The sequence below is a fragment of the Haliotis asinina genome, chromosome 10, assembly GCF_037392515.1.
Source record: "Haliotis asinina isolate JCU_RB_2024 chromosome 10, JCU_Hal_asi_v2, whole genome shotgun sequence".
Lineage (NCBI taxonomy): Eukaryota > Metazoa > Mollusca > Gastropoda > Lepetellida > Haliotidae > Haliotis > Haliotis asinina.
Window position 1 is genome coordinate 23,360,070 of NC_090289.1, and position 24,617 is coordinate 23,384,686.

At 39.4% G+C, this 24,617-nt stretch overlaps 1 protein-coding gene across 1 annotated transcript; it reads right to left on the bottom strand.

The window, feature by feature from the left end:
* Positions 1-1,810: 1,810 nt before the first annotated feature.
* Positions 1,811-24,444, bottom strand: LOC137297880 (beclin-1-like). Its single transcript, XM_067829851.1, has 16 exons — positions 24,194-24,444; positions 23,901-23,962; positions 22,231-22,286; positions 17,778-17,859; positions 15,645-15,707; positions 15,326-15,399; positions 15,109-15,181; positions 14,794-14,918; positions 14,510-14,572; positions 14,145-14,228; positions 13,964-14,024; positions 13,544-13,632; positions 8,084-8,194; positions 7,026-7,068; positions 5,132-5,235; positions 1,811-4,575 (listed from the first exon to the last, which is right to left on the bottom strand). The coding sequence occupies exons 1-16, from the start codon at positions 24,327-24,329 to the stop codon at positions 4,470-4,472; spliced, it is 1,332 nt and encodes a 443-aa protein (XP_067685952.1). The 5' UTR covers positions 24,330-24,444; the 3' UTR covers positions 1,811-4,469.
* Positions 24,445-24,617: the final 173 nt, after the last annotated feature.

The following is a 24,617-nucleotide window of genomic DNA, read 5'->3' on the forward strand; positions in this document are numbered from 1 at the left end:
GACGCTGTCTCACACGTCTCCAGGGCATGTCCCAAACGTGTTCTATAGGGAAAAGGTCGGGACTGAGAGCCGACCCGGGCAGGGTAAAGATGTTTTGCCTCTGCATGTAGTCGGTGACCATTCTGGCACGATGTGCTGGGGCGTTGTCATCTTGGTAAACAAAATGTCGACCAGCAAAGGGGATAACAATGGCGTGAAGGATGTTGTCACGATAGTACTGGCCTGTGACTCTCCCTTGGACGATGTGAAGTGCTGTTCTGCCATTCACAGTGATTCCTCCCCACACCACAACAGAACCACCACCAAATCGGCCATGTTGATGAACGTTGGGGTTAGCGTAACGCTCATCCTGTCGCCGCCAGACCCCAGAACGCCTATCCCGGAAGTCTATAGTGAACATAGACTCATCAGAGAACATAACCCTTGCCCATTGACGATTTCCCCAGCGGCGATGTTGTTCACACCATTGACGTCTGTCTCTGATGTGTCTGGCCGTCAACGCTGGCGTAACGTACGGTCGACGAGCCCTAATCCCACGTGCATGTAATCTGTTTCGAATCGTCTGACCCGAGACTCGAACTCCAGCTGCAGTTTCAGGATGGGAGGCGATCTGAAGAGCTGTTTTGGTGCGATTCGCATAAGAGCATAAGTTCTGACCAGTCTGTCTTGTGACGCAGTTGTTGACCTTGGGCGACCGGAACGAGGAAGATCATCGACATTTTGGGCTCGACGATACCGGGCCCACAATCTACTGATGACAGATTGGGAAACATTTAGAATCTGGGTGACTATTCTCTGTTTTGTTCCGATCTGTAACATGCCAACGGCCCTTAGACGTTCCGCTCGCTGCAGACGTCGCATTGTGTCGCAAACTTTAAAGACGACAAACAATCGTTTAAAGTCATCGGATGTTTTCTTGGGGTCACATAACTCCAGAAATGCATGCTAATGTAAAGTGTAAAATCACCACTTAAACCCCTACCACGTGCAAACACACTGTCATGTGACATGCACAGGCGACGTGAGCTGATGTGAATGGGTATGTCGGCTTAAAACATAAGCACACACAATAAAGATTAAACTTCATATTTGTCACCATTTTCCATGATTTTATTCAAAATCATATTTCAATATCCCCTACTTATTTTGAACAGTATAGCAATAACCACAGTGATGGTAATATTCACCAGGCTGCAGCAGTGAAAGAACCAATAATCAGTGATGGTAATATTCACCTAGATGCACCAGTGATAGTAGCAATAACCACAGTGATGGTAATATTCACCAGGCTGCAGCAGTGAAAGAACCAATAATCAGTGATGGTAATATTCACCTAGATGCACCAGTGATAGTAGCAATAACCACAGTGATGGTAATATCAATATAATAACAATAACCACAGTGGTGGTAATACTGTTGACTGAAATAGCGGTAAACATCGAACAAAATATCCGACACAAATGAAAGAAAAGATCTGTTTGATTTTTCTTCAACATTTGCTGAAGCTACTTATGGGTACACTTAAAGCAAAACACGATTTAATTTTGGATTTGTAATTTGTAAAATATAATTCCTTTCTGAAACCACATTTCGCTCTATTGTTTTAAAACCTGTGATGGATGCAGTCTGCATGTGTCAGGTACTTAACAGGTTTTGTTCTTGGACCTCTTCTTGCGTAGATTCAGGTTTTGACACAGTCATAGGAGCTTCAACTGGGTTCCACATGCAGATACTGCTTGATGGTATTGAAATTGAAGGTACTCAAGGAAAGGCTAGTACAATCAGTGGATGTGAGCACGACCATAGATTAACTGCCAAACGAATGAAAATATTTTATTGACGCTTCTTTTCAACATCACACACATGTAACACTACTGATACAAATATCTGCTCATGAGTAACAATTGTGAACTCAGCTCTGCTTCTAGCAGAGATTTCTTGTGAATATGTAGAAATAATGTCACTACTTAAATAGGATCGTATCTCCCTGGCAATGTGTGCTGGCTGTAGGGAGCATTCATCAGTTACCAGATTCTACATTACTGAGTAGTTTTCCTCGATGCTGGAAACATAAAATCCCTCAATTTCTATGTTTTACCACTAACCAGACAATAAGTGACTAAACTATTCAATGAAATGTCTATGAAAAATGTATTGTAACCAGAGACAATAATATGGATCTATTATATGGTCGCTGTTGCACCGAAGCACAAACATGACTGACACAATTACGTTTAACACGGAAGTGTTTGGTGCGCCCACCTGCTGCACTTATGAAATATACGTAACAAGACGTCGAGCTTGCGTCGATTGGGATATTCTGGGAATTCACGAAGTCCCTGATTTATATATTACTGATGGTAACAAATAAACCCCAGACAGATGGAGAATAATGTGGTTCAGGGACTCTGAGGCAGGCTTCTGAGGGATCACGTCGGGGGTGCCTCCTTTGAAGGCGATGGGAGACATGATTATCAGGTAGGTCCGCGTTTCTCTTGCAACACCCTGAAACCTTGTCATATTGCACTCACATTCCAATAGTTTAGAAGGGGTAGTCCCGTAAGACACGCCCCTGCAAACCCATAATTTGTGTTACACCCATCCGAAGGTCGGATATACGGGTCCTAAACGTTTAGAAGTTGGGATTAAACAGTACAGTAGATATATATTTTCGACGAAATTAGTCTAACACAAGTACATATAATAGCAGTGACCTGTTTGAGTGGAACGCCAATATCAGTGTGCCCTTATGCAAGGCCATAATGCCTCTATTCTACACAGACCATAAACCCCAGGTATGACAAATTTGAGAATTTGTAGTTGAATCGTAATTATTTCGAGAAGTCAATAACAAATTAGTACATCGTCATCGTCAGTTCTTGCAATACGTTCAAAACGGACTGCCCTTAGAGAGATATCGTAGATAGTTCGTGACAAATTCGCATGGCATTCTTAGGCATCGTAACTCATTGGTAGTCGCTAACTCATCTTTCATGAATCCTACAAGGCCTATTTATTTACGAATCAGCTACGAATTTGGATATATAATGAGTATAACATACACTTCAGGTCATAGTCTGCTAACGATTGTGATTTTGCTCTACATTGAACATCCAATCTTGAGATGATACCCAAACAGGATTGACAGCCTTTTTTATGTTCATCTCCCATGAAATGTCAAGAATAATCACAAATTCATTTATTCATGTTTGTACATGCATCCCGCGTATTCTTACCTGATATTTAAGTGATTCCTAATGTTCATGCAGTATTAATAATGGATACTTGTAAATCATACTGAATTCTTGACAGTTTTCAAGCTATTCCAACCAAATCCCACGAAAGTTCATAACTTTATTGCACCTGTATTGTAACTGAATTGTGAAGTGTCAAGAACTGAACCAGAAAATTTGCACAATCTTTAAAGGCACCACTTCACTACTAGACTGAAATATCGAACGGTTTTCGAGTTATGCTTCAAAAAACAAACCTGCATTTCTACAGCCAATAGCTATGTTTGTAAGCTGGGACCCAGGACGCTTCGTTATGACAGCATATATTTCAGACGCTGTGGCTAGAAATACACCTTTCATCCCAGAAAGAGCTTAATAAAATTGTTCCTGTGTGGGACAGCATCTACATGTCATGAATGTCTCAGCAAGTAGCCTCACTGCACCTGTTGAGGGTGATAAACCTTGGTCATTGTCATTTACATGAAGTTTCATTTCACTGGACCTTGTGCAACCATGTAGCTTCCAAAAAGTATTAATTCTGTGAAAAATATTCGAAACTAGTGATCTTTCAGTTGATGCAAACAATCTATTTACCATGAGGTTAATGGATGTACAGATCTACAGCCACTGAACTGAGAGACATAAACTGACAGGGGGTTCCATGGCCTCATGTTATTCACATACGTGTCATATGTTTTACAATCAATCAATGGTTTTCATGGTTTAACTTCAAACATGTGGCATGAAACCAGCAAGCTATGAACAGGCTGATATATCACACAGAATGTAGGTCAAAATAAATATCATACACTTGTGTCAACAATATGGCACAGAACATATCAGACATAGATTCAAATATCACCGTTCACTGTATATTGCATGTCGCCCTGTTTCTACAGCAATATCCCATAGCAACTCAAGAAACATAATACTCACAAAGTCTCATAAACATATCTATATTTCATCTACAGCGCTTCAATTGGTGCAAAATTATTAACAGTCCTCAAGTTACCGCCTTTTCACATGCTGTTGTACTGTTGAACATATCTCCATGAAATCTGAAATTTTGCAAGTAAATCACAGGTATCCACAGGCAGAACTTCCAAAGTAATTATAATTATGTGAGGAAATCATCACATGGGCTCATGATTGCTGAATGTGTTGAATGTCATGTCTATGTTACATCCGTGACATGTTGCATTTACGAGCTGCTGTTTGACATCAACTGTCATGCATCTATTTATTAGCAAACTGAGAGGACACCCAGGCAAGCCCCCACTTGAGGTTGGTCAGCATAAACTTGAGAGCCTTTGTCCACTGCTCCTCAGAGTTGAACTGTATTCTGGAAACAGACGTGAAGAATATACAGCTTAAACCAAATGTCATTCAGCGGATTGTACATACCATTCCTCGCCATCGTCTGCTGATTAAAAAACATATTCCTGACATTTCACATATACATTTGTACAAAAGTAATAAAATTCAACTTCAGATCTTTCTCAATAAATGTATCCATCCTTTAGATAACAGGATCATCAACAGTCAGTATTATCTGGTTGATAATCAATTTGTAAGTATGAATAAGGTTCTGAGCCAAGTATACTGTAACTTTCATCACTTTAGTAAGAGTTTTCAAATAAACACAATGTGACCATGTGGGCTCTAATGCTAATAGTATAGGGCAACTGTCAGCAAATCAACAGAACTGAACATAGTGAAGCAAGCTGAAATGAGGATACTGTCTCAAGTCATATCAACACAAACATATATCCCATGTTAGAATACATGCCCCAGACTCAGACCTTTCTGATTTCCACTTGTACATACTGAATGTGTCATGTTAATGAATACAGTGTCAACCATCACAGTCATCATTATACAAATGACTGCAGACTCACTTGATGGAGTAGGAGTTGCCCGTGCTTGAGTCTTCAATCTTGCCATTCTCCATCCTGTATGGTAGACAGAAGCCCGTGTCACCTCGCTCCACCTCTTCCTTGAACTACATACAAAACATGCTCGCTAAGCTTGAAGATTCAGATATTATCATAAATGTATCCCCATACCTGTTGAACCCATAACAAGCACTCCTGGAGAAATATGACAGGAGGAGTGTAACATTATCATCCCAATGTGTGTTTCTTACCATGCTTAACTGGATTATTTATGAGTATATTCACATATACTATCGACAAAAAATAAGGGAACTAAAAAACTGAATGCAGCAAACATTGAGTTAAAAGGGTGTGTTACCGTAGTGTTGCACCTGAAAGCAACATCCAATGACAATGAAATTTCACCTGATGCATTACCAACACGTGATGCATGTGCACACTGAAGTCAACCTTTGTAAATGTATTGGAGAACTCACAATCACTAATGCAACAGACTTGGAGTTGCTGTAAAATGCCTCCAAAGCAGTATCTCAATGGCAAATTGTGGGGATGACAGAGGTGGGGAATATCATTTGTCTCAAGTTGCAATGAGACCTGGGCATGGTAGCCAAAATCAATGACACCACGACATTGTCTCATTACATAAAAGGCCATATGCAATAGGTTCAAATCAGCACCTGCCGTCAATAGGGAATTCCATACACTCACTAGGTGATGAATTTCACACTAAACCATTAAAAACCGGCTCTATCAAGCCCATCTGAAAGCATGGTGTAAATTTCAAGGGTGTTATCCTTACAGCTCACCATAGGTGCCAAAGTTAGGCATGGGCAAGTCAGCATCAGGGACAGGCTTTGCGCCATTGGTGTTACTCCATGTTCTGACATGAGTTAAGGTTTTGCCTCAGATTCACAGATAGCAGAAAACGTTGTTTGAGCTGTATTGTTGAGCAGTATGCCAGTAGCAATTATTGGCCATGATCAACATCGGGGTGGTAGTGTCATGGTGTGGGGCGAGTTACACATAAGAGGCGATTCTTGACTGGTCAGCAATATGTTGATGAAATTTTGCATCCCGATGTGGCACCAGTGGCTAGAATATCAGCAGGAATTTTGAATTCTAGGACGAATAGCTAATCTCTGACGAGAGGGCATACAGACATTGGACTGGCCCTTTAAGTCCCCGGACCTGTCACCAACTGAACATCTGTGGGACATCCTTGGTCGAAAGGTGTAAGCCAGGGACCCCGCACCCATCAACCTGGCCCAGCTTGGTGCAGCTCTTCAGAAGGAATGGTGACAATACCATGGGCAGCCATCCAGAAATTGAGGATGAAGACTTTTATGGATAGACAACTTTTTTCTTGCAATGGATGTGACATTTTGGTGTAGATTCCAATACCGCATCCATTGCAAGAAAAAAATTATCTATCCATAAAAGTCTTCATCCTCATCATACCAATTTCTAAAAATGCTACTCAAAGAAGACATCCCGAAATAAATCAAGAGTATGCCATCAAGATGTCGTGAATGTGTTGCCAATATGGTGGACACACCAGATATTGAACTTCATGCCCAAATTTGACTTAGTGGACATTCAGAGCAATTTCACATTCACTTTAATTTCATCAGTTCCCTCATTTTTTGTCGGTAGTAAACTTCATACACATACATTTGTCATTCTGAAATAAGTACAGAAACCTAATTCATTGTACCACATGCTTCCTCAGTATGTTTATATACAAAATAAAAGACAGGTTGTCTCTCATCATCTTTCACCAACAGTAAACCCCTCCTTGAAAACTTGAAATGATCTCTGGATCATAAATAATGTTTACATCAAATACTGTAGTACTGTTGCACCTTCAGCAATAAATTATGTCTGTGATAAGACCAACCTGTTGTAAGCAGTCCAGGAAGGCCACCATCGCTTGGTCAAATCTGAAAAAATAGGTGATGTCATTAAGAACTTACAACCAATTGAAAAGTGCAGCCTCTGCCCACATTGTGAAGAAAAGGCAACCATATGGATTATTGAAGGCATTGTTACCAACAAAGATCCCCTAGAGGCAGAGAGACACTGAATATCGATCACAAACAGAGAGCAACCTATATTCCACAAGGAAGTACAGTCTGGCCGCGTTAATCCAGACGCTTCTGTTTTTCAACAAAAATGTTTGGATAGTGAAACATACCGACTACTGAAACTTCCCTTTGACATGGCAATATAAAAACATACGAACAAATGCTTGACGAGATATTTCTTGTAGTGGGCCTTGAATGTTCTTATGATGCCAGCATCAATTGGCTGAATGTGCGATGTGGTGTTCTCGAATTTGCGATGACGTCTTGATTTTGACTGATCCACTGCCAGCCATTTTCTTGGTTGCCAGGGTGTAATTTGGTTTGAGTTTATAAAACAACCTGCTTTACGCCATTATGACTGACAAGTGTCACGTCCAGCTGATCTCATTTTGACACGATCAGTGTTTTATACAGCAAGTAAGCAGGCAGGCGTTACTCAAACTAACCAAAAGTGAGATCTACTAATTGATCAAAATCACAAACTAACAACGTGTTCAACTCGGAAGTGTCACTTAACAATTATAACTGAATGGGGCTCACGGTGTGAGAGGACTATCCGAACCTTTCTGATGTACCGCCAGATTAATGAAGCAAAACTGTGTGTAATTAGCTAATCTGTTACCGCTAATTAACGTCTGGATACGGAAAGTGAAGCACAAGATTAATGAAACAACAGGTGATGAGTTTACATAGTAAACACGATTGGTTACAGCTAGTTATTGTTCTGATATCGTGGGAATCGGATTATCGGGGTCCGGACCTACGCGACCTGAGTGTACACATGTATATTTACAACAACTGGAAGGCCATCTTCAAGGCAACATCAAACACTGACTATAATAGCCCAAGTGGAGGAAAAATGACCACCTACTTTGTGTCCCAGAAGAAACGGAATCCCCCAGACCCGTACAGTGGCAACTCCTTGGACTTGTCAGAAAGGGACTCCAGGTAGGAGTGGTTTCCATACGGCACTAGTCGGAATCTGTCCAAAATACAAGTCACTGTTGATTAATCTATAATATCACTGCTGACATTCTTGGACATGGACGTAATCCATGAATCACACATTGCCATGACAAAATAAGGAAATGTGAAGAATGATGTAAAATCCAATGACAAATGTTCCAGGGGATAAAAATTGGTAACCTTCACATCTGTTGGCTAGTGAGTGAACCCCTGAAATACCATATACATTTACCAAAATGAATCATGAGGACTACTATTTTCCTAATTCTAGTAATTTCACCAAAGATATCATACATGCCATAATGTAATTTTCTGAACAAAATTGATATTTCAAACATATTCTGACTCAAGTTTATATGCTTATTTCCTCCGTTTATGTGAAGATAGTGGAACACTTCAAATCCCTTGAAGTTCATGATGTCAAGTGTCATGATCTGTTTAAAATATATAAATTTTATGATGAAAATTCCATGTTTTTCCTTGTCCTGACTCATGCTTATTATTGCAGAATCCGATGGAATCAGCAGTGGGTCAGACCAAAATGGATTTTGTTGACTGCCATATAAGTAATTCAAGTACTTCCCCGCCTTTGGGAACTGCTACAGCTTAATTCAGTCCTGTTCTTCCAATATTCATGCATGAAAGGGCGGAATCACATCCAGTTCAACTTCTCTTCTTGTGAAGAGATTGCTGACTGGAATGTGATGATATAAAGATCAGCTAGCATCCTGCTAGTGTCTTATGCAACTGTATGTCAAGATTCCTATCAAGAGAAGTTGCGACCCTTCACATGCACAAGTATCTTCATTTCAAGTACTGGATTATAATCACTCATGCAAGTCTGTGTGCATGGACTCTCCACCATTTTACTCCATTGACCATCTTGGTCTCAACAAGTCACAAGATAAAGGGTGAGATTTTAGATATACTAGTTTCTCCAATGAGCTATCCCTAGGAACTCTTTGTGACCCTTCTTCATGTACAAGTATCTCCTTTGCAAGTACAGGGTCATCATCACTCATGATAAAAAGGGGTAAGTGAAACTCAGTGCGTTTGGGGAACTTTAGTTGTTGTGGTACATGTGGCCCAAATTGGTGAATGCCAGTGATGTCCTAGGTGGCGTTGTCCTATAGGTAGTGGTTGGCAAAGACTGTATTTGATTTCCAAAAGCAGCCTTCCATTATAGATGTTAGCGAGCAGTTTTCATGTTGAGCAGGTGTCGATGCCAAGGCTCTCGCTTTGTGGTGGTTGGAAGCCTTCAGTTAACGGCTCTCATCCATACTGAGATAGTGTTGCAGGAAACTTATGTAGGTGTCTCAGTAGATAGTGGGATGAATAGGTCCTTGGACTTTTGTCTCCTTGACTTACTTCACTGAAAATGTATGTTCAATGCTCTGACTGGGCGTAATGTGTATCATATAGCCCAAGGACTGCCAATAATGCCAGAATGTGGAATTGTTGTACCAGTTATCCAGGCAGTTGATTTTTGGTGGTAAAATCCCATGACAGTCCTTGGTGCGCAATCTCATGATGATCGGTGTCGAATCATGCACAACTGATGTCCAGAGCATTTATTTCTGACATCTGTGCTGCTGTAGCTATGGCAAGTGGAAACAGCGTTGTTCAAATCGAAGGATGTCTGATCTGGAGGCTCATAAGTGTCACTGGTGAGATGCTGAATTATAATATTCAAGTCACAAACTGGTGTCTTAAATCTGTGTTATTGGTCTTCCAGCTTGAATGAGCTCTTGGTGATGACAGAGCTGAGTGCTGCTAAGTAGGTCAATAGTGTAGAACTTTTTACTCCTCTAATATGCTTGAGTATGTGTGGCTTCCTTTGCAGTGAAGCCCTTCCGCTTGGTGTATATCTCAAATAGCACCCATTTATCATCATATAAGGTGTGAGTAGATCTATGTAGAGCTAGGGTGACTGCCTTGATGTTTTAAACAGACTTTGATAAGATCATTACGTGTACTTGGAATGATGTCTTGTTTGGTGCGTGGATGGATGAGTAGGTTCTTCCATTCTGGAAGTCTTGGTGATGGTTGTCCTAGTTCCTTGATGATTACTGGAAACCATTCTCTCCCTGGCCATTAGGCATGATGAAAGTCAGTGATAGCATCGTCGTCTAGTTTATCTTACTGATAACCTTTGGCAGTACGACTGGAGGTGGGAATGTATAAAAGTTCATTCCTTTCCATGAGACGATGACAGCGACTGTTGCCCGTGCAAATGGATCCGGTACTAGAGATACAAATGTTGGTATCTGTTGCACTTGGTGGCAAATATGTTTATTTGTGGTGATCCAAATGTCAGACTGATGAGTTGAAACACCTCCTGATGTATCCACTCTGTTGAAGATGGTTGTAAAGGGTGTGACATAATGTCTGCAGTGTATAATACCTGGAATGTGGCATGCCTTTATGTAGAGATTCAAGTTGTCAACTATGTCAAACAGTTGAAAGTTTAGATGTGGTAGTGTGTGAGATCTTGTTGATTCCAGCCTGTTGATGTATAATGCTACCGTGGAGTTGTCAGTGTGGACCTCAGTAGTGTGTACCTCTAGGCGGTCGGCCAGTGTTGTACTGCGTTGATTATAACTTTCATCTCCAGGTGGTTGCCATGCAGAGTGCGTGCGTGGCTTGTCCAAATTCCTGCCGCTACCACGTTCTCCAGGTGGATACCCCAACCTTGTAGCAACGCATCTGTTTAAGGATGACTGTTGCAGTTCAGTTCTGTCAAAAAAGTCTCTGCAACATTGCAATGGGTGTAGTTGTAGTCTTTTCCTTTGAGCCAAATGCTGAACTGAGGTGAGTACACTGAGAAGACACTGCCACTGTCGTAGTGGTGATAGAGAGAGAAGAACTTGCATTATCATGGCTTCAGTCTTCTTGTCTCAATATTTTCATGTTGCGAAGATTTCCTTCCCAGAATGTAGAAATTGCATCAGATTCAACTCTGACTTTATCAAACTTCTGGTAATGCAATACTGTTGCTTGTTGAATGCAGGAATGTTTCAATCAGCTGAATATATATGAAGACAGATGGTGAGGAAGAATGAACGGGTACACATCACGTCTGTAATGAAGATGTTGGTACCGAAATCGCTTCAGATCGCCCACACTCTTTGTTGTGAGTGAGCTGTACCCCATGTGTGGTCTATTTATGGCTGACTGGCTGTCGTGGCAGAATTGTCATATGGTAAGCCTCCAGATAAATTACGTTGAAAGGATTGTTTACATCTGTAGTTGCCTTCTGTGCAGGGTATTGTCTTTCAAGGACCAATCAGACTGCACTAACAGAGTTGATGAAGTGTGTAAACTGCATCGAACGGGAGCATTCACAAAGTGCATCGTCTAAACTACATTGAGATGATACAGCTGATGGTGAAGATCTTCGTGAACGGGACCATTTACACAGTGCATCCTCTAAATTGCATTGAGATAATACAGCTGATGGCAGTATCCATCTTCTTCATCCGACACTCGTGTTGAATCATCAAGCAAGGTGACTGCAACAGTTGCTGATGACTGACGATGTCCAAATGCTGCGGTTACTGTAGATTCTCAGAGGCATCCGATGTGTTGAGTGGAGATGTTGGTTGGCGATGTCTGTGTTAAAAGTAGACTCTCTGAAGGTTGCAGTGTCGTTGTAGATGCATTTTGCGCTGTTTCCCTGAAGCTCTATACTCTGGAAGTACCAGTCGAGACGTCTCGTTCGTCGGGAGGGACGATATCATCACTGAAAGACTTTGATGATCTAGTAGTATCTAGTGGTTGAAGACTAGTCTTGGAAGATATAGATGACTTCAACTCTTTGATTGAGACAACATTGATTGTGATGCCGACCTCATCTGGAACTAGGACCTAGTCTCCCTATTATCCTGACGGCACCCCCGGGGTATGTCTGGAGATTCCCTATAAATATAAATATCAGCAGGAGTTAGCACATGGCTACTAGACATAATAAGAATCAAATTGACAGACATGACTTGAGAGAATCTATGCAAAAAAGTATGGCACGTATTTGAATAACAAACAAAATTCTACTAATTCATATCTGCCACAGACAGCCATAACCTACACCAGGAACATGATTTCATCAATGAAAACGTAATCTCACACGATGAAATACATGTTCAAAAACAAAAAAAATATATTTATCCACGATTTCATATTGTAATGATAATTAATACAGAGTAAAGCCATATACAGATAAATTTTGTCTAAAGGACCAAAACATATGAGGATATTAAATGCTGTATAGGGACTCAAGTTGACTCCAACTGTCTCTTCCGGCAATGGAGAAGAGAGTGACAAATAGGGCTGGTCATGTGACCGATGTGGTGGGAATCGGGGAGGCCTCTTGTAGGTGAGTGTGATTTTAAATCCACTTCAAAAGAAGAGAACTTCAAGGGATTTCAAGTGTTCCACTATCTTCTCATACAGGAAGGAGAAGAGCAAATAAGCATGAGTCAGGATAAGAAAAAATTTACTATTTACTGTGCCATGGCACAAAAAATTTTTATAGCATGGTCTTTGTATTATAGGCTGTTACTGACTTTGCTTTATGCATCTATGCTGTTGGCTTCATTGCTAGCTCTTTAGGGTCCTTCATAGACTCTCAGGTTTATATGAGAGAGAGCTCTTCACCTGCTCATGGTTTTACACTTCAACAAACCCCAGGACTACTGTTTTATCGTTTACAAAGATACATCATATCTCAAATTAATGTACTTGTGTGGTGCCCAATCCTATTTGGTTCTATTTCAAAATAATTACAAATATTCAAAATATCAGCAAACATTTGATTTGTAACTTCACAGAGAAACATACACATCATCAAAACACAAAACAGTCTCAACCAAGCACAAGTCTAACAATCTTTCAGTCCTGTACGCAGTGTTTAAGTGATGTGGACCACATTGTGAACAGAAAGACACTTCCAGATTCAGACCTGTTAAGTACAGATAGATGTGTTACAATTGGATACAGATGCAATACAGGTAGAAATGTGGTGAGGCATCAAGATGTCAAGTTTCTTGTACAGTCAGATGGGCTAAGGTGATAGATTCCTGAAATCTACCGATACACTAAAAACACAAACTGTGCTTTGGAAATACATAATATATTGTAAATGATCCTATAAACATGAAATTGGAGATGTAAGTATACTGTATACTGATGATGGAACTGGTGTCAATACTGCCTTGGACATACTGGACCTGATTACTATATTATCCACTGAAACCATTTCCATACTGCATGTTTTGACACTGTTGTAGAATAAAGATTGCTAAGAATTTTGATTAAATATTTTGGTTTGATATTCAGTAGTTCCTGCATGTATGTGACAGGATGTTACCTTTGGAATGTGAGGTTCATCTTTCTGGCCAGTGAATGTAACAGCAGCACAGTCTGACCCCAGGCTGCATTGATCTCATTCCAGTCAACCTATACAAACAGCAGTAGGGTGTTACAAGAAGGATACAGCCACTTATCAAGTTCTACCATACAAGCTGCTTGGATATGAGATGAAACATTTAGTTCAATAATCAAATTTAATTTGAAGCAGGTTAGAAAAGTTAGACTTTTGCACATCAAGATGAGTTTCCTCTAAACAAGTCATTATGTATCAGTGCTATAATCTGCAGTAATAGTTTCACAAACTTGAATGTGCCGAATAAGCTACAGCTACAACCTTGTCCTTGACACTGACATCACAGATACCAGCCAGTTCACATAAGCTACTGCATTCCAACATATACCACACAGACTCACTCACTGGCACACTAGGAAGACGGCCAAGACGGAAGTTATTTATGGTGCCAAAATGTCCAGAGTGCCTGAAACAGATGGATTCAAATACCTTGAGTCAAAATCATGAGCACTCACTACATGAAATGGACAAAAAAATGTGTTTTAAAAATCTGACTAAAAACATTCCTTGAACTAAATGTACTCACCAGATATGAAATGTTGCATTGAACACATTGGTTTTCTTCAATTTATCGAGTTGAGCCTGGGCGTACCGAAGCTGGTTGTCGACACTGAAAGAAGGTGAGGGAATCTGCTGACTCAGGCTTTGATTCTGATCTCCTGACTCGATAGCTAGATTGTGACTTACACTCTCTGTGATATATATTCCTAAACATCTAAAGAAACCACTTTCACATACACCATTCCACTTTGGGTTAAGAAATACAATGCTGAGTGTCTCACAACAAAGCAGCCTTACCATCACTACTTCAAGTCACCTTAAGGTGTTTAAATACAATAGCCAAGACCTGGCTTTCATTTTAGTGTTCCATACAATGGAACATACTGTCACCTTCTTTGCTCATCTTCCAGCTCCAATGCCTGGCGCTTGTACTCATTGTAATCTTTTCGATACCTGAGGAAGAAATTTGTAAATACTGATTCACTTCAAGCAAAATGATTCTGACCGTATCATAACTTAGATAAGGTGCGAGTCTAAAAGGGACTAAATAATTCCCCATCATATTCTTTAGCAAATATACGGAACCATATCAAAAACATGGAATTATAAATCTGATAATAATTGCTTTATGGTTGTGGTTGTGAAGCCTTGTTAACCACATTTGTCTCCCTTACTTTGCCTCCTGCTGCTCCAGTTCCTCTGTGTTCCTCCGCTCGTTCTGAATCAGCTCCATTAGCTCCTCCCTCTCCTTCTCCACACTGGACAGTTGCTGCTTCAGTGTCTCCTCCTCTGCTTGAAGCTGTCAACATTAACATGCCACATCAAAAACAGAACCAACACTGCAAAAAAAGTATTACCAGAAGGGCTATCAAAAACTTATACAATGAACTATCATTTCAAATGGATTTACGTTTTGTTGGTACTTACAATTATCCTGTTAAAAACTACTGAAAGTGAAGCTTCCCGTACCACATGAGAACTGCACAAACCTGTTGAAGTTCTTTGTCAAGGGCCTTCTCATCCACCTCATCCCCAGATGCACCCAGCTTCTCCAGGAAGTCTCTATATATATCAACACATACAGCATCAGAGTGGATATGATCATGTTGCAGTTTCAACTTAAACCTATCATGCACAATTCCACACCATTCAGTTTCGGCAAGTTCATTCTGAAGATACTAAATAGGTTTGCATGGCAATGCTCACCTGTAATCTTTGCACTCATCCTCTGTCACTTTCAGTTGATGATCCAACTGATCCAGCAGGTTGTCTGTGCATTCCTGCAGCCATGACAACACAAGAAATTAACAAACTTCAGCAATAATTAAGTTGAAGAGCCAATAAGTGGTGGAAATGATATTCACCTTGTCACAACTGGGTGCCACGCTATCTAAACCAAGACCTTTCAAAGGAATATTTGTTTTCTCCATGTTTCTTTTGTCATGCAGAGAAGTATCATTCTGGGGTAAGATACAAGATTCACATTGAATTAAGCATATGCAGTCTTCTACCAGATGATACTGACCTCACAAAGTGGGTGGTCCACCTCAGACTGCCCGGACATGATGTCAAACAGGTAGCTTGTCACCTGCGCAGAGAAGGAAGTGTGTCTTATCATTTTAGTTACTACTAGTAGATCTTCTGACAACAAAAGATACACCCTAGGGTGCTCAACCTGAATATCCTCTGAGAAGGCTGATATGTTACATACAATGAAGTTAGCAGAGTTCCAGTCTTGTGTGAGGTTGTCGTGAATGAGGATGAAGAAGATTTGGCCAGTTTGGAGACAGCAGCTATCAGACCTGGAAACCACATTCTCAAGGCCAATAAAGTCCTACCAAAGTTCCTAGTTTGCTCAAGATTCCCCATGACTCTTTGAGTGAGTACTGATGGAGTGCAAAGACTATCCCAGGATATTGCTAGCATGTTGACAGTACAAAATGAAGGGTCTGGAACTGGAGACATGAAGGGTGCCCACTGTTCAGTGAATCTCCTTGCAAACAGGTCTATCAGTAGACCTTACTCCCGATCTGCCAGCTAAAATGCTTCCAGATCTAACCTCCATTCTGCTGGTGATGGCTTGTTTAGCCTGCACGACAAATCTGCTATCAGATGTAGTTCATGGAATATGTCTCTCTCTTATCGTGAGGTTAAGACTGTCAAAAGTAAACCATTGAAGACAGAGAGAGAGAGATTGTTCACTCAAAATGATTTTCGAAGATTACATAAATATACATCAGTCACTTACATATACATATGTAAACATGATATTTAGAGAGCACAGATATTTACAACGGCTATCAGTCTAAGTAAACTTAGTCTCAGTACTTCTTCTTACACTCCACCACTGAGTCTAACAAAACCTTACGGGAGGTCGCGTCAGGTAACCTTTGAGAATGACCAATCAGAACACAGCTTACCAAATCGCGAAAGTGGACATTTGCACATACCTTTTGAACATTATATTTCGAAAAGGTTCATACCTGAACAATTCCGAATGCTATTTAGCGAATGCTCGCTTTCAGGTGATGCACACCGCTTATGTGCAACCATGACAACGGTGAGTAAACAGTCGCTGAAAATGGTGTTTTTGGCAATATTCAAGGATGTCATCTTGCGGAAATATTAGCTAATGGTAACCATGTCAACAAAAACCCCATAGTATATAAACTGCAGATCAAATAATTGTATTATATGCTGATTTTTGTTTGTGGAGAGATCTGTGTCAGTGACCTGAATATTTTGAAAGTCCCTCTGATCCCTAAATAGTAGCCGTTGTCTGATTGGTTAAATCTACTTAACCGTCTCGCTTTTGATTGGATGGTCATTAGTCGCTTAAAGGTTACCTGATGCGACCTTCAACTAGGTTTTGTAAGACTCAGTGGTGGAGTGTAATGAAATACACTGAGACTAAGTTTACTTAGACTGAACGGCTATGGTCCAAAACGTAGGCATCAAAGAATCATTTATAGAATAAATATACTTAGAAATATGTAGCTTGACAATGACATGCTGTTTCATGTTTTATCAAGGCCAGCGAAGTAATGTTTAACACCACAAAAGAGTACAAGGACATCTTCATCATCTAGCATTTCAATCAATTCATAGATTGATGCATGAAGAAGATAAAAATAAACTTAATTAACACAAAGGATTTGTTTGGCATAGTTTTGATTAGAAAACATCAATATCTTCCCACAATAATCCTGTTGAGTCGAGTGTGTGAAGGCAAGAGTTACTGGCTTGTCATTTGGGAAACCAGTGTGTAAGTGTGGTGGAGGGGTGTATTCTGGTGTGATGTTCTTACGGTTCTTTGGGAACATAACACCATGATTTCCTTGTATCTTGGCTCATGTGATAGAGACACAAATCATTTGAGTCATGATATGGAAAACGTTTGTTTCTTTAGACTTTCACTTGTTGATATGCCTCAAACAGTGATGGCCTAAGTTGGATGTTTGCATGTATTGAGTTGCCCTATGTTCATCATGCCCAAAGCAGGCATCCTCAGGTACCTAGATGATCTGACCTCAAAATCTGCCAACCATGAAACTCCCACTGCCAGTATAATCCCTGACATCTATTGCTTAGGAAGTGGTGACTAGTGAAGACAGTCAGACTGTGGACAGGGTAGCAGCCAGAAGGGACCGCTACTTACCTTGAGTCTGTGACTGAGGTTCTCCATGCTACCAGGCCCAGTCTCTCCCAGCAGAGTGAAGTCCTGGCTGCTGTCAACTTCACTGAAAAGTACCAGTGAAATGATAGAGCAATGACAAGATATGTTTCACAATACACATATTTATCTTCATCATACAACTGCATGATATGCACCAGAGCTGTACTTTCTCACACCTACTGAATGCCACAAACACAGTTACATCTACATCACATATACATTAACTTCAGATATGGTCATGGCATTACTACTTTATACAACTAAAGGCATAAGTGAGTCATTGTTAGATCTAAGTAAACACAATCAAGTTTTAAAGGTCACATGCAACGCAAAACACAACTTTGCAGATTCTGATTCCTTTTGGTATGGACTTACAGTAACAAATTATCAAAAATGCAAATTCAGCCTATGAAGTTGAAAAATAATGTGATTAAAAAAGCCCCATGAAATTGGAGTTCAAACGATTCACTAATTTTCCCGAAGCCTTAGGGGGGAAAAGTGGCTTCACCAGCTGTGCTGCCCATGGCGCAGACGCAGTGATTAGCAGTTTGAACCAGGGAAGGCGAATCGGTAAAAACACAGCAAGTGAAGCGTGCACGGATTAATGCGGCTGAACTTGGAGAACAAGAGATGTATTTTCATGATTACAAGCTTCTTAGGTCTGCAGTAATAAAAATACACTGTTCCCATACCTGCAGTTATTGCAAACCAAGTTTTCAACAAAGTGTAGCATTAGAAACACTAATTTCATTGCTAAAAACTGCTTAGCTTGAAAACTGAAATGTGTTAATACATGTCTATGGAATAATGAAAAAAATATGTTGGTTGTGACAACCAAGAATCAAGACTTCACAAAAAAGAAACCTATTGGAAGCCATCGAAATCCACCACACACACCGTTGATCAACAGAGACCAAGGATACCACATATCATTACCTATGAAAAATTAATCAAACAACAGACTCTATAAAAACCCCAATCAGCTTGTTATTACAACTTAATCCCTTAATAAACTTAAAGGTCACAAAAAGGTTAAAAAATCAAACATAATTAAAACACATTTATCACTTATTCATGACATATAATATACATTGCTGCTTTTAAAAAAACAAATAAACAAAGTTATAAGCGTACAATCGCGATTCAAAAGTGCAATATTTTGTACTTGGGCTTACTTACCCCCGAAACGAAGCCCTTGGGAGACCAAACCTAGTCATAGCGGGTGGATATGCACTCAAGTGTAACGACGGCTTCCGATTGGCTGTTTCATTTGCTGATATGCTGAGGGTTCATTGTGTGTACAGAAAGATGATCTGTTTGATGGGCATTTTAGAAGTATAGCCAGTCACAAGAAAGTAAGATTCTTTATGGATAACAACTTCTTTTTGTGTACTTGATCCGTCGTTTCAGTATGGATTCATATACTGTTGTCAAACAAAATCATATACACTAAAAGAAGTTGTTATCCATGAAGAATGTGTATAGAGATGTTGGGTTTGGAAAATACGTGTTCTCTGAATTTTCGCTCGATCCAATCAAAAATCATTTCAGTAGAGATGATAAACTACTGAAATGTGTCATTCGTCCAAGTACTAAGCAGGACTTGAAACTGACAAGAGTTTGCACCAGTTTCTGTCAGATCCAGTCATCTGAAAAGAATGGCTGTAGTTTGTTTGCAACCCACAGACATAAAAACATGTCATGTGTATCACATGTGCCTAATTACATAATGCAGCAGAGACGGGACTCGGGTGCACGCGCCATAAATCAAGTTATTTTCTTTATGTCGTATAGTCTGATAGGCGTTAAGTTCAAATTGCACATGGTCAATGATTGAGGCTGTGTATTGCATGTTGTCTTTAGCAGACAGGTAGACAGACATATAGGTGTGAATAAACCAGACACTGATCTTTCTCTGTGACAGAGACTGGTTACCACAATCAACAAGTTTTTTTTACTTAACGAGTAGATTATTTACTTGTTTGTGTACACAACCAAGATTAGACTACTGCTCACGACCTCAGCCGCTGGGCATGCATACTGTTTCAAGCTCTGCGAACCTATTCACTGCGCATGCGTTATGGACGCAGCGCAGCACAGCTGTTGAAACCAGTTTTCCCCCCAGCGCTGGGGGGAATTTAGTGAAACGTTTGAACTCCGATTTCGCGGGCTTTGTTTTCATCGCATTTTTTTCAACTTTATAGGCTGAATTGGCATTTTTTATGATTTGTCTCGGTATGTGCATACCGAAAGGTACCAGAATCTGCAAAGTTGTGTTTTACGTTGCATGTGACCTTTAACTTGTTGGCTTCATCACAAGTCTCATTTATTGTTCCTAGTCTTTCAGTTTCACTGGCCGCTCCCTATTATGTACCAGTTGTTATCCAATTATATGTTGTTGTTAATGTTTATCTGTTTGTCATAACATACAGTGTATATATACTTATCATCTGGTTGTATTCACTCTTAGCTTGATAACGATGTAAGAACCTAGATAGAAACATTGCTCTATGCAATAAATAAGAAGCTGAAACTGCTGAAACAAACTGCATCCATTTTTCATGGATGACTGGACTGGACGGAAACTGGTGCCAACTCAGATTGTCAGTTTTAAGTCCTGCATTGTACTTTGAAGAACGACTGTTTCTAGTCACGCAGTAGTTCATCATCTCAGTATTTGTTGATTGGATCAAAGTTCAAACACATATTCAGTGAACATGTATTTACAAAACCCAACATCTGTACGTACATTATTTATGGATAACAATGTCTTCTATTGTATATGATGCAACGTTTCTACATGGATTCGTATAAGTGATATCATTCTTGCTTTACAACAGTATATGCATCCATACAGTACATCACACCATATACAATAAAAGAAGTAGTTATCAATTAAAAAATCTTAATTTCGTATTACTCCCCTTATTTCTCAAAATCCAATTGAATGGATCATCTCTATTATACACACAATGAGCCCTCTGCATAAGGCAAATGAACCAGCCAATGAAAAGACTTTGCTACACTTGAGTGCACATCCACCTGCTCTGACCAGGTTCGATCTCCCGAGGTAAGTAAACCCAAGTACAAAATATTGCACTTTTCATTCGTGACTGCATGCTTATAATTTTGTTCATTTGTTTTTTACAATCAGTAATGTTTATTATATGTCATGAATAAGTGATAATCGTGTTTCAAATTATGTTTGTTTTTAGGTTGCATGTGACCTTCAAGACTTCAGAAACAACTACCAGATAACACATAGTGAACAAAAAGACGATATCCCTATCACAGTCACAGAACATGATCAACTCAGTAAGATATACAAGCAGGGATAAACCTATGATTCTTTTCTGCAGCATTTCCACATCAAAGTATGAATTGCTGCTGACAGAAATTTTCATTGTGTCCTGTGGACACAAAATATGCTGCATCCAAAAAATACAAGTGTGGCTTTAGTAATTATACTGCAATAAATATTGTTATCATTCACCACAGTTGCATAGAAGACTACTCAGTGAATCAGTTTTAATCCACATGCAATAATATCCCTCATTGGTTGTAATAAGTTCAGCAAATGAAAGTGTGCGTTTCTAAAAATCTTTCACTGGTAATTTTCTGTTTTGGTTTTCGTTCATGATCATGTCTGGGAAAATAATATGAGCTTATTAAACCAGTTTATTGACAAACAATTTCAGTAAATACATTTAACAGGCAGCTTCAAACACCCAAATCTAAAAGGGGCCCACTTTAAAATCAGTTAAATGGGGTAGGGGGGCACTTGGACCAAGAATCAAGAATTTGGGCCCGCCCAACTTTCAACAGGCAGGGCACTGGCCCACAAAAACACATTCCTAGGTTTATCCCTGTACATGTTATGAGTACATCCAAATATGTACTTCCATAGCCATCATGTATAGACAAAGTTTCTAGTCTAGTTTCACAAGCAGGTAAGTATGACAAACAAATAACAGTGTTAGTACTGTTGCACATATTGTATCCAAAGTCTCTGTTTGAAGTCACTACATTCTAAATGCCACCACATCACTAATAAATATTTCCAACATCATCAATAGTTGTCAACTATAATTCACAAAACAACTGTTGCTTGCACTTCAAAACTTCCCAACTTCTTTCCAACTTGCATTAAGTTTTATAATCATCAACCTAACATCTCTCCCTGTAGTTATTATAACAACATACACTTTTTATTAAATACTAAACAAATGTTAACGAAAGAGGTTTTTGAAAGGCATTTATAAGTTTGTCGAACATGAATACAACACATTTTAACTTTTATGTGTGACAACTTCTTTTCTATTCTTTACACAACGTTTCAGTGTTTATTAAAGTATGTGCGTGTAAAGAATAAAAAAGAAGTTGTTATCCATAAAATGTGTCATGTATTCAGATGTTAAAGAAGTAATTCTCCTACTCTGTGGGGCCAATGACCTTCCTCACAAGATTTCCATCTTCTTCATACTCAAAGTCCTGCAAGAGATAAATGTTGGTTTAAACACGACCTTGTGTAGTAATAGTAGCTTCGACTGGAGAAGAAAAATACAGACACAACATTGAATAAAATATGAACCAATACAAGTGTGCCTCGATACATCTCAGAAATATCATCAGTGTCAGTATCATGCAGAGAAATAAAATCCTGCAAAGTTGCAGGTAGGCCTTCAGATGATCAAACCACTTCATCTGTATAAGGGGTCAGTATGTCAATGGTTGTGTGTTTGAATCATGCATGCATGATGTCACACCCTCAGTTCATGCCTTGACAAAACAGTTAGAGCTGAAGAAACTCTGAAGTTAACTGTCATGTGAACTATGGCCAGGTGATAAATTACCTCACCTGCTTCCTAATCTGACTAAAGTTAGGAAGTAAAGATAAACAAAGCCCTGAAAAGTTTCAAATCTCTATTTCAAATTAACCAAGTGACAAGTAACAGCCAATATTGAATACAACAATGGAGAAGTATTTTGGACAGATGTGATCTACAACAATTTTCAGACATTATTCAATTAGTCCTCTGACAGATCTAAAGAAATGAACCTGTTTCAAGGCAATATGGAGGGATACAATGTTCAACACTGTCACTTGATATGGTCATCTTTCCTAAACAAACTGTCTCAAGTTATATCACCCCGCCGGTTTGATATAAACGATGACTTTAGCAACACTTGAGAAAGCACTCACTCTCTTTTTTAACCTATGTCCCATTCCCAGAGTGTACAGACTGACGTGTGTGTCTCAAGAAAGCTTCTGACCGACTGACCACAGACTAATTTTGTCCCTCGCTTAAGTATGACTGACGTGGACATAAGAGAAGACACCCTATCCCGGTATGTCAAGATTTCACTTCATTAACAAATATGTGTTTCTAATTTATGCTAACTGTCTTCTCATGCATTTATATAATAATGGAAACATTTAACACCATATATGTATGGTCTGAAACTGCTGTCTTGCCCCGTAACTTAATTTTCCCCATTTCTAAGGGCAAATGAGATATTTTTATTCAAAGTGGTTTTACATTACCTTCACCATAATCAGCCGAGAAAAATGATACTTTCTCGATGTACACGAAACGTACCCAATACTGACTGGCTACTCTCCAATAATGCAATATGCTGGGATAGACTCTTGATTGCAGTGGCCACACCATGACAGATTAATCTCATAATTAGGAACTTATCATAGTGATTTGGTACATCAGAAAATTTGAAGAGACTTTGTAGAAGTGAAACTGTAAATGGAAGGTACCTTCAAAGCATATCAAAAGGTTTTTTTTCAGGTGTACATCACTCATTCACACGTTTACTTTGATCACTGCCAGAAAAGAAACGAACACCATATCACAGACTGATGCATGTATTAATGGTTAAGTGCAAAAATCCTTTTCACCAACAACTCTCATACCAATTATCTGTACAAAAATGAATATACTTCATGATTGAAGATCATTCTAGGCATGTTAAATTGTATCGGCGGCCAATATGTGACAGTCCGAATAACAACTAATTACATGTAATAGGTATGGAAACCTGTGGCCAAATTGTATCCGTCAGTTGTTATATCCATACAATCCGGGTACCTACCACCACTTTCTCCCTGATAAGTTGATCAGCATCTTCTGATTCCACAGCACATGCTAGAGGAGCTACAACATAAACATAGAGAACCTGTCATGTTAACAAGACTTTTACACTTTGCTAAGTACAGTGATTTATCACACTTATTAGCAGGTTCATACTTTGGCATACTTTTATTAATTTAATCATGCCAACTATATTTTCTCATAGTTACATGTACCTGAAAACTAAGCATATGTAGATCTGCCTTTTATATGAGGAATTATCAAGAATAGTATTTGTTTAGGTGTATAATCCACCTGTTAACTCCGTCAGGACTTTTTGATCCAGTGACTGAAATGATGAATCTAATTTCAAGGGCTGGCGACATCGTTGGCACACGAAGCTAACGTGAGTCGTTCCAGCTTTTCCTGCCTCGGGCCTTGGCGTCGCCATTTAACACAGATCGTTCATGAAGCAAAACAAAATGTAGTACAATCCATAAGAGGAAACTGTCTTGGTCAATCCTCTGAATCCGTCCCCTTGATCAGAAGTAACACGAGTTTCGGTTGTCGCAAATGTAAACACCCAAGAATCTTTTTAAAATCTAAAACTGGATATTTATCCAATGATGTTGCTGCAGATAGTGTTACTTTGGACTTTTATTTATTGTGACTATCTTCATATAATTACAAACAGAGGATTTGAGATGAAGCATGTTTGCGACAATCCATATTCAAGTTT

Bases quoted from the DNA above. Each gene is read 5' to 3' on its own strand.
- LOC137297880 (XM_067829851.1), bottom strand. From the start codon at position 24,329: ATGGCGACGCCAAGGCCCGAGGCAGGAAAAGCTGGAACGACTCACGTT. The intron at 17,860-22,230 runs GTAGGAGAATTA...GGTACTTTTCAG, and splicing joins AAGGTCATTGGCCCCACAGA to TGAAGTTGACAGCAGCCAGG. The intron at 14,919-15,108 runs GTTTGTGCAGTT...TAATGTTGACAG, and splicing joins TTGACAAAGAACTTCAACAG to CTTCAAGCAGAGGAGGAGAC.